Source organism: Fibroporia radiculosa (assembly GCF_000313525.1).
Source record: "Fibroporia radiculosa TFFH 294 genomic supercontigs, scaffold15437, whole genome shotgun sequence".
NCBI classification, from domain to species: Eukaryota; Fungi; Basidiomycota; class Agaricomycetes; order Polyporales; family Fibroporiaceae; genus Fibroporia; species Fibroporia radiculosa.
The window spans coordinates 5,378-15,838 of NW_012133488.1; the positions used below are offsets into that span (position 1 = coordinate 5,378).

Genomic DNA, 10,461 nt, shown 5'->3' on the forward strand with positions numbered 1-10,461 from the left:
TGTAAATCTTCCTCGTACGCTCCGTTCAATTCATACATCGCACCAGAATTAAACGACTCTCTCAGTACGTGGTTCGCCATCGGCAGTCGAATACGTTCGTAAGCGACGAGGGCTTCGGTGAGCGTATCTAGCGTTGCTTTAGGGTGCCCAAGGATGGAAGCGAGAACATATGCATCCTGACAACCGCGAAAGCTCAGTTAGCGATGCGTGCTGATAGATCCACGTTCAATGGTCGCTTGTACCTCGATGGCCTGTCCGGCACCCGCACCTTGGTGTGGACTCATTGCATGGGCCTGATACGCATGAAGATGAGTGAAGGATGATTTGATAGATAAAGTATCGTCATCGTACTGCATCACCTAGGAGAACGACCTTTCCCGCGACGCACATAGGGAGTGGACGAAGGTGATGGATGGCCCATCGTGTCGGCTCCTGGATTTGCTGCAAAAACAAATCCAGATGACGCTAAAAATGGCCCTGGATAGAAACTCACCTCTAATAATTCAGCGACTTCTGGTTCCCAGCCAGCGTAACAGTCAAGCAGCTCTTGTTTAGAACAATCTTCAACCCACGGGCCGCCGTAAGGTGTCCCTTCCTTCTCTAGCTGAGAGACAAATGCGACTACATTGACCACGCTCCCTCTAGAGATCGAATAGCTGACAACGTGCTAGAGGCGCATTGGGGATATGGTGACGAAACGTCGCACAGGGATGTGAAAGACCTGCCTTGCCTTTTCCACAGTACTGCATGGGCATAATTGAGTGTGGGCGCTCATCGCGAAGAAAGTGATACAAACCATCATAGGTGTCCCAATCGTCCGATGCTCACCATTAGCACCGACAAGGCGGCCTACCGAAATCAATCCTCTGTACGCGACTGTACCGGTCCATACAGGTTCAATCAGGTCCCGCAAGTCGGCCCCGCCTCGGTTTGCACTTTCTTCAAGCATCTGCCTACGGACTGTGGACTTGATTCCGTCGCAACCTACTAAGATGTCGCATATTGCTTCCGAGCCGTCGCCAAAGCAAAGGTTGATAGTACCACAAGGTTCTCGGACAGAGTAGGAGACTAGACGCTTGCCGAAGTGGGCCGTATCTTCCGGAAGGTGCCTTACAAAGACATCGAGAAATTGAGCCCTGTGGAAACGAATACATCCATCTATCGTGAGATCAGCTCTCCAGCTTGAGATGAACAGTGACGGTCTCAAGCCGTTGGGCGTACAGGGAAGCTCAAACAAGTAGAAGCGAGAGCCTTCTCTATCTTCATCAGACTTGCGAAAGTCAAAACCAACGCCTGGGGAGTCCAAGAACTCATCGGATGAATCTACGGGAAAGGTAAATTGCAAACCTAGAGAACCGTCTGGAGGAGCATGGGCGATCTCTGAGAACTCAGGTGCCAATCCGAGGGCGGAAAGAATCTCCTAGGTCCTCGCCCAGATCATAACCCCAGCTCCAATTTCCTTGAATTGTCCCGCCGCTTCGTACAAATCAATCTGGATATCTGAGAATTTGGAAAGTGCCAGTGCGAGGCAGAGCCCTGCAATGCCACCCCCACTTCACATTGTGAGTGCGGAATAGAACCAAAGACATAAAGTTTCTGCTATCAGATACATACCATATTGCCACTCGAAATTTTGGCTGGGTCATCGATGTTTGATATGTAGTCGCGTGTAATGGCATTTCCATGTTCTGTGAGTACCAACTTGCATTTGGCAAGTCCCTGAGAAGTTCATGCCAGTTAAGGGAGGTTCTGAGGCAAAATACCAGGATCCTTATCGTGCCACATAGTTCAGCTGTAACCTAATAGAGGTGTAGTGTAGCATGTCGTTGAGTGAATTGAGCCATCAGGCATGAGCTTGAGTTTCACTGGAGGTAGCTCTGCCATGGCAGGATATCTGTCATTCACCTGAACTCGGACTTGGGTCGCTTGTCTGATATTTGCTCAGACTCGAGATAGAACAACAGTAGTTTTCTAAACTAACGGTTCCAAACGCAGAACCGAGTGTGTAGCCCCAGTAACTGAAACACCACAAGCCACGTCATTTCAACTCAGACACAAACGGCAGGCCTTAGTGTACGATCGATCGACGGGAGGCATGATCAATTGCGGCTGTTCAGATCTGTATCTTCGTTTAAAACGTCTAGCTTTGGTCTAGCTCCCTTGAACCTCTTTGAAGCGAAGTTGCAATGAGTACTATGGTGAGGTACTTAGCAGGAACGTGCTTATCAAGTATTTTCAAACCAAACCTGAAAGCCTACGGCAGTGCAATGATATCCTAGATGCTACAGCAATATCGTCCAACTTATCGCTTGCCCGCGATGCCCATTCGCGAGCTGCGATTATGCTTTTTGGCCGCCTGCGCCAGCGGCATATATGCGAAGGGTTCCACGCCGCCCTTCTTGACATCACCTCCAGCTTTCTGTAATTTCAACATATCAAAACCTTTCATTGGGAATTGGCTGGAATACACAAGGACGCACCTTTGCCTTGAACTCATGTCCAAGCTTGATTTCCGTCCTCCGCTTACTTTTCTTGCCAAAAGAGGACGTATCTCCATCTGCCATTTCCACATCCTCATCCGCCTCCTCATGTTCCCGTCTCCGTTTCTTCGTATCCTTATTGAACTTAACACGCCCGTTAAGCCCTCGAGTAAACCCATCAGTAGACGTCAGACTCTCCCGATATGCATCGTCAGCGGTCTCAACGTCGGCCTGATCCTCGGAATTATCATCGTCAATGACCATTTTACCCGTGTCTTCATCAGCCTTGAAACGCGACGCGTCTTTACCAGGTTTGCGTCGCTTGCCGGCGCTTGCATCTATCGCCCTGATCAGCCAGGCTAAATCTTATCACTGGGAGGACCTACTAGTTAAACGAGTTGCAGCGCCCTGTAAAAGGTCCATAGGATCATCGTCATCCATGCGCAATCGAGCGCCAGAAGCAATTCCTTTCGACTTGAGTAAACGTCCTGTCCTATCTACCGGTGTCTCTTCGTCGCTATCGTCGAGTTCGCTTTCGCTGCCGTATAGTACATCTTCAAAGGCATCACCGCCAGTCGCGGGTTTGGGTGCAGGCTCCTGCAATGATGTATGTAAGGGTAGCGACTAGTAAGTGAACAAAGGCACATACTTCGTCTTCGTCCTCATTTTCGGCAGCCAGTGCCCTCTTCCTCTTTGCTCTATCCTTTCGTTTCTTGATGTTTAGCAAAACCTTTCGCGCCTCCTCCTCGGCCGCGCACGTATAAACGTCCTCCCAGCTAAATCGCCTGATCATGCGCTCGAAGATATGTCGTACCTTTGCCTTGAAGTGGTTCTTATGGTCATGAGACCACTTCAACAAGGCAGGCACCAGCTGCGACAAATGGGGACGCAGCAACTCCGCGGACATCGTATGGATAGCTAGCTTGACAAAACCAAGGACGGATTTCACAATCTCGCGGTTAGCTGATGTCACGAAGACAAGCAGGGTGGTAAAAATCTCCGTTTGCATCTGCGAAGAAATGGCATCTGCGCAACAGCATTGAAAACGTAATCTGCGCGGATAATGGCGCTAGGCTTACCTTTGAATTCAAAGACTAATCGTGAAATTGCTGTCACCGTCGCGCTAATCATGTGAGGGGTTGCACCGGCAAGTCCTCCAGCAACCATGGTCATGTACTCCTCCATCGTAGCAGTAGCTAGAATCACATCGTCAATCTCGGAGAGCCATCAATGGGACCTTCGAAACGAACCTTCTGGGCCATCATCCGCGTCCATCCCATCTACCATGCTTCGCTTGACCACACCGCCTTCAGCCATCTTCCTGCCCATCGCGACGATCAAGTCAAAGGCGGCATTTCTTGCCTTTTCCGACGGCTCCTTTGTACCAAGAACCGCCTCGGGGATGATCGACAGCAAGAGGTGCAAATGGGTTGAGGGTATCAAAGACATGAGGTGGGTAAGGAGGTGGAAGCGATCCTATGTTCAAGATCAATGCATTTAGTAGGTGCGGAATCGAGTTGAATGGAATCAGCCACTGACTTTCTTTGCTGCCGCTGCAAGTCCGTCAATGTTCTGCTCCAATCGTTGAATAACGGCATCAGCGTCAACAGTGGCCTTGTTGCTCTCAACAAGCTTTGAAAGAATCTTGTAACCTCGTTTCTGTACTCCGTTATCCTTACTTTCTAGGACATCACTTGCTAGACAGAGATTGAATAATGCAGTAGCGTCGACTGATGAGAGATGTGGAAGCACGAGAACCAGAAGATCCTGTGTAACAGCAGTGATATTCTCCACGTCCCTCGATCCGGTCGTTGACTTGGCCGCCTGAAGCTTGTTGAGGTTTTGCTTGAATAGATCAACAAGCTTGAGATAGGCTCTGGCAATTTCCTGCAAGATGAGATGCGTGAGCGGCGTTCCAGATACAGATGGTACACTAACCTGCTCTCCAGCAATTGAAGCCCACGCGCTCACGACGTCGCCCACCATGCCCTGATTGTCTCTCCCTATACTACTGAACAGGTTGAACAGAACAGCAAGCCAGCTCTCAGCCTGAGACTGCAGAAACATGACATTGCTTTGTGCAACCTCCGGCGGAATCGCGTCAGCCCGTATCGACTGCGGCAGCTTCGCAGTGTCTCCTGCAGCAAGCGCAACGTTGGATTCCACTAAAGTCTTCAGAGATTTGAGGACCGCTGGGCGAAGTTCCGGCTGATTGTAAAGTAGTTGTGATAACAATTGAGAAAACTCGAGTGTTAGCGCCTATGGATAGATGTCAATACAATACATATCTATGGGGAGGAATCATGAATATACCTGCTGCAAATCAGGCGTACCCCAGCAATAACCGGGAAGCCCCATCCAAATCTGTTCGACCAGGACACTCCACAACTTTGCCTCTGATAGTCGACCTTCTATCTCGGCCTTCTGCTGCAGGTCAAACATACGTTCAGTAAGAGGGACGAAGTAAGACAAAAAGTGTCCCAATGGCGATGGATGAGGTTGGGCTAACAAGGGCAGCAAGAAGGCGCGTGGCTCGCGTCCCCCTTGTCTACCATGTAAATTTATTAGAATAAATCAACTACCAGATATACCGTAGAAAAGTACCTGTCCACGGGTTCGAGGTTGAGTGGAAGGGCGCGAAGCATGACCTCTGGACCCAAAACACGCATAGCAGTGCTCAAAACAACATCCGCAGCCTCCTTGTGTTCGAAGTTCTTTTGTATCCGCAGGTCACCTACCTTCACAATTAAAGGCAAGAGAAGCAGTTCCGCGGCAGTTGGAGATGCACGAGACCCGCTGCGATATCTCAAATGGCTGATCAAAGAAGATACGACTGATAATAAATCTGTCACAGAGCGCGCGAAAGCGAGCGATTCAAACGCCTTAGATACCTGCACGATGATCCTAGCAATGACGGACTTGTGTTCTGACTGATCCTTCTCCTGGAGAGCAGTCACTATGAGGGAAGGTGTGAAACACTGAGCAACAGAATCCAACGCTTGCGCAACGGCCTTTCTCGTGGAAGCGTCCTCCGTTTCAAGAAATAGCCATAACGCTCTCCATACAGTGCCCACCTCAGATGCGCACGAGTCAGAGTCGGTTGCATGGTACGCAAGCATGGTGTTTCCGAGAACACCGGCCCACGCGGAAGAAAAAACAGAGTCGCCTCTGATAGGTGAAGACGAGAGCACGGCCTGAAGCACGTTTGACAGTTGTTCTTGGATGTTGGTCGCAGGATCTTCCACCGAGATCGCTACAAGTTCAGCGAGGATTGAGTACGCGGACTGCGCGAGATACGAATTTCCCAAACGGGGCAGACCAAGTAGTGCTGTTGTAATTGGCGGCAGTGACTGCACGAGATGCATCAGATACACTTAGAAAACACGAGACCCAGCATACTCACGGTGGGCGGTAGCGTGGATAAAACGGGCCGCAAGAATGCCAGGAGATGAATCGCGATGTCTGAGCCTTCCGCTTCTGCCTTCTTGCCTTTGAACTTAGACAATCCTCCGACAGTCACCTCGCCAAGAGCAGAATGGGCCCAATCCGCGACACGCTGAGCATACGGATGTCTCGAAAACGGAAGTGGAGGACTAGATAGGACGTCCTTAACGAGCTCTGCTGCTTTCTTTCGCACCTTCGGGCGAGGATCTAAGGTGAGCTGGAGAATGAAGACGAATGATTGACGTAGGCCTTGCGCCTCGAGCTGCGGACGTTCTAATGCCTGCAAGACAGTGGAGTACAAAGCCAGCTGCGATCGCAATGGTGGTGCATGCTGGGAAAGTGCAGGAAAGAGAGGGGAAGTTAGGGAAACCACAGTGTTCAAATGCGATCGAATCACTGGAGCTGGAACATGAGGCGCAACTAGGGCGAGCAAGTACAAGACGGCAGGCAGGATGTCACCTTCGCCAAGGGGTGGTCCAGTGGTGGGTGCGGCCTGCAACACGCCGTCAAGGGTCGTCAGGAGAGCAGCATAAAATGCAGTAGGAGAGGCTCGAGTGTGTTGTTCGCGGAAAGTGGCCTCCAGAGCATGAAGGAGAGTGGCAGGGGTTTTCTGATGCGCGAGAGATGAAGATGTATGCGGCCGTATTTTTGCGAGAGCTTGGTCCAGACCGTCCGCCATGCTGTGAGTCCGTCTCACCCGTCGTTGGTGGTGGAAAGAGAGGGAATGGGGTGAGAGCAAGCAGGGCGTGCAGCAGCCTCGGGGCGCATGCACGCCGCAGAAATTTCAGTAATGCATGATCGGCGCACGTGCGCACACATCCTCCAAAGTTGTGCCTCTGAGACACGTGGTAGGACGCGACTTTGCAGCCACTGTGACGCCGCGGCGGCTCAGGGAGCCCGAGCTTGACTCCTCCATGCATATTTAGCTTTCGTTTTCCATCTACCATTCAGCAGTTCTCCCAATTCATGCCTCAGGGCTCTCCGACACCGTGGTCCTACTTTCTCATCAGGTATGTTCTACCGATTCCCAGCACTGCAACGAACCAGCCGTCATCACCGTCTATGTTTTCCCAGATTGCTCTTTAAGTTTGTACTGAAGATATTCTACGGTACCATCGTCGTTGAGAATGCTCATCTAATACCGCAACGAGGGCAGCCATGGTAGCCATGCTCACAATCCGATTTCGTGCTAAGGCTGATGGGCTTGAGTCTAGTATCGTATGCGCCAATCATAGTAACTCACTGACGGATGCGCTGTAAGTGATGGCAGAAGGGTCACGACTACTATTCCTGATGCTCAACGACAGTCTACTTGTGACTGCCATTCCATTCAAGGTAGTGATGGAATTACGCCTAATTTCCAGATCGCTAATTTATTGCAGAGGCGGAATCTTTTACGACTAACGGCCAAATCGACTCAATTTGGGAGGAAGACACTCACTAGCTGGCTCATTGAATCAGCAGGAACTGTACCTATCAAACGTAGGAAGGATTATCCAGATGGTCAGGCTGATAATACGAATGTCATGTTGAAACTAATAGAGGTGCGTGAACATTCTCACACCTGGAGCCTTCCAGCGGTCACTGCAAATGGCTGTAGTATATAACAAAAGACTCACTGATATCATGAGATTACACGAGTGATCATACTGACATCCTACGTGTAGGCGCTGGAGTATGGAGATGCTGTATGTTTATTTCCAGAGGGGATGAGCAGGTATCACCCTACCATAGCGCCTCTGAAGACTGGAGGTCTGTCGTGGCTCTCGTCTGCAGCACGCTCCCAATATTGACATTCAATCCAGTCGCTCGACTTGTGTCGGATGTCCTCTCTAGGAATCGCCATAAGCCCGACTTCGAGGTGGCCGTATTGACGTGTTCCATTACATACATGTGAGTAGTACTCCGACACGCCACTCAGAATCCCAGGAGAATGAATCACATTGTGTACATAGGCATCGGCAGCACTTCCGTTCTGACGTTCTTGTAACATTCAATGCGCCCATGAAGTTTACTCCAAGGGTAACTCTCCTGAGCAAATCCATTTACTCATTATCTGACACATACTAGAATAACCCAGAGCTCCTCTTACCGGTAGAATACGACAACATTCGCGCTTTGACTGTACAAATGCATCAACAAATCAGCTCTGGGACGCTTGATGCGCCATCATGGAAATTGATACGCAACGCAAAACTTGCCGCGCGGATTTATGCCCCTCTCGGCACGACAATGAGCCTCGGCGATTACGTTCGCGTCGTGCGAACATTTTTGGAAGCTTTCAAACTTGCTGAGCAGCCGGTATCAGAGAGCGGGAGTGAGGGGGAGTTGGCCAATCGAGAAGGCGCATTGCGAGAAGACACCAAAATTCGCAGGCTGGGAAATGATCTCAAAGTACGATATTCTTTACTGTTCCGCCTGAGAGGTATTTACGCTGTTTGCGCCCAGGTATATCAAGACATGCTGGCACGTTGGGGCATCAAGGACGACCGAGTCCGCAAGCCGCTTCCTGCACACATAATTATCTACCGGATCTTCGTCCGGCTCGGGTGGGCTATCTTCCTCTTCACCATCTCGATTCCCGGCCTCCTTCTCTGGCTTCCAGTCTTTATCGCGACCTTCATCGCCGTCTCGCGATTTAAGCGCACTGGTCCTGTCTGGGACACCTGGGATGAGATCGCTCAGTACAAGCTTATCTACGGACTCGTGTCGGGGGTGTGCGTGTGGGGCATCTCTGTTCTACTCACGCTTCCCTTCGCGCCTATCACAGCATTGCTTGTCCCCGGCTTAATGTGGATGGCGTTACGCTGGATGGAGGATGCCATCTCCGCGTTCCGAGCGTTCGCGGCGCTGATGCGACTACTGCGCATGGGACAATCATGCTTCGCACAACTGCACGCGATGCGAAAAGGTCTGCATGAGCGAGTAACGGAGTTCGCTGTCAACACGCTTGGTCTACCGCCTGATCCCGAGCACTACTTTGCCGAAAGCGGGGGAAAGGAGAAAGGGAGAGTGAAAGGGAGGTGGGCAAGCAAGACGAAATATTTCTCTGTCCGCCGACGGAGGAAACGCGACTGGAACGAGACACTCAGATTATATGACCAAGTTGATTATCCAGAGGACGAATGATTTTAAGGAGAGGCAATGTGAAAAGGATATCTATTGTCTATACTAATCATATTTCGTGTGTACATGATATGAGCAGGATGGATGAAATTCCAGAGTCGGCTAAGTAAAGAGTACGAGAATAAGAACGCGGCGTGAATCATGCGAGCGAGAAGTCGGGACCATGAGAATAAGGTGCGAATAGAACAACAGAAGGAGTATGACGTCAAGGGCCCCTGTCCAACGTTACCCAGCAATGGGCCTGTACGCCCTGTTGCCAGCAGCCCAGTGGTGACCTCTGTTGGCCGAGATACCAGTCGTTATGATACCGACCGTCACCAAAATCCCAAAGACCCAAGAGAGTGTATTGAGGACATAGGCAAGGCCTAACAGCAGTCAGCCTACGGTAGTACAGCCCCAAACGAGTGCATACCTGGACGAGCCCTCTCGTACGACGGGAACCATGCTTCACGGTATAGATGCGTCACGACACCGAACGCCATGATTTGGAACATAACTATCAGAAGTGGTTGTAGTGAGTTCCGCGGTAAACATGCGAGCACATACCATGTAATGCGGTCAGGACAGCTACCGCCCTCCATATCCGCCTTCTCCTGGAGTGCGTGGTAACACCAAATAGGAGAGTGAGGCAGGCGACGGCGCCGAACCCAATACCCAACTCGGAGAAGTAGCCTGCGGTGCTCCAGACCATGCAGAACGCCTTGTTTTCCTTCTCACAGTTGTCCAGGGCTCGATTGGGGAAAACCCGGCATTTGTAGTCGGTGTACGCAAGCTTGCTGCCCTCTGGGAGACCCGGTATGGCAATCACTTGTCGGTCGCACCGCTGATTGAGGCCATACTGGACAGTGACCTTGGAGTGGAGCACTTCAGGGCTGTTGACGACGAGCCTTCATGCAATGAAGGCGTCAATACGCGAACTCTATGAGGACTGCACGTTGGCGAACCAGTCGGGACGGCGGACGGAAATGACGTTCTGTGGCAAGACCCGAATGTCAGCGGAACCTGCGCCGCTCGGATACAAAGTGATAGCTCACAAAGATTAATGTGAGGAGGACCGCGAAGAACGCGACAACGTAGGATGTTTTCCTCATCTTGGAGATAGAGAGGTGAGGAAGATGGGAGCCGAAGGCTGAAGTGGATTGGCAAGGGGTTCATACTTATATCCGCAGCGGAAGCAACTGAGACGTCAACGGACTCCATAATGGACTAGAGACGTTTGTGTTCAGCTGTCCTTGTCGATTAGGGGTTAAATCACCACGTTGTGGTTGCATCGCATATTAAACCGTGGAGCCGGAAGTTCGATTCCTCCCTGGGACAAACTTTTGTCTTTTCGCGCATTGATACTATCATCTATGTACGACTCGTACGAGGTGACACCGGTGACTCTTTGCTTGGTTTTTTTTTTTTTTTT

At 50.8% G+C, this 10,461-nt stretch overlaps 4 protein-coding genes across 4 annotated transcripts; 1 reads left to right on the forward strand and 3 right to left on the reverse strand.

Annotated features, from left to right (window-relative positions):
- Positions 1–197: 197 nt before the first annotated feature.
- Positions 198–949, reverse strand: FIBRA_07663 (uncharacterized protein; the record flags this gene model as incomplete). Its single annotated transcript, XM_012329337.1, has 5 exons — positions 198–293; positions 352–441; positions 494–641; positions 700–743; positions 797–949. 5 exons carry the CDS (start codon positions 947–949, stop codon positions 198–200), a joined length of 531 nt encoding a protein of 176 aa, XP_012184727.1.
- Positions 950–2,302: 1,353 nt separating this feature from the next.
- On the reverse strand, positions 2,303–6,603 carry FIBRA_07664 (uncharacterized protein; the record flags this gene model as incomplete). The annotated part of the gene is made up of 11 exons (XM_012329338.1): positions 2,303–2,419; positions 2,481–2,818; positions 2,867–3,077; positions 3,130–3,506; positions 3,560–3,676; positions 3,731–3,956; positions 4,020–4,367; positions 4,419–4,739; positions 4,794–5,028; positions 5,085–5,830; positions 5,884–6,603. The coding sequence occupies 11 exons, from the start codon at positions 6,601–6,603 to the stop codon at positions 2,303–2,305; spliced, it is 3,756 nt and encodes a 1,251-aa protein (XP_012184728.1).
- Positions 6,604–7,082: 479 nt separating this feature from the next.
- FIBRA_07665 (uncharacterized protein) lies at positions 7,083–9,053 on the forward strand (the record flags this gene model as incomplete). The annotated part of the gene is made up of 8 exons (XM_012329339.1): positions 7,083–7,180; positions 7,232–7,259; positions 7,307–7,468; positions 7,592–7,676; positions 7,730–7,817; positions 7,880–7,946; positions 7,995–8,318; positions 8,373–9,053. 8 exons carry the CDS (start codon positions 7,083–7,085, stop codon positions 9,051–9,053), a joined length of 1,533 nt encoding a protein of 510 aa, XP_012184729.1.
- A 222-nt stretch (positions 9,054–9,275) lies between these two features.
- On the reverse strand, positions 9,276–10,141 carry FIBRA_07666 (uncharacterized protein; the record flags this gene model as incomplete). Its single annotated transcript, XM_012329340.1, has 5 exons — positions 9,276–9,415; positions 9,463–9,546; positions 9,597–9,937; positions 9,995–10,023; positions 10,085–10,141. 5 exons carry the CDS (start codon positions 10,139–10,141, stop codon positions 9,276–9,278), a joined length of 651 nt encoding a protein of 216 aa, XP_012184730.1.
- Between the last annotated feature and the right edge of the window lie 320 nt (positions 10,142–10,461).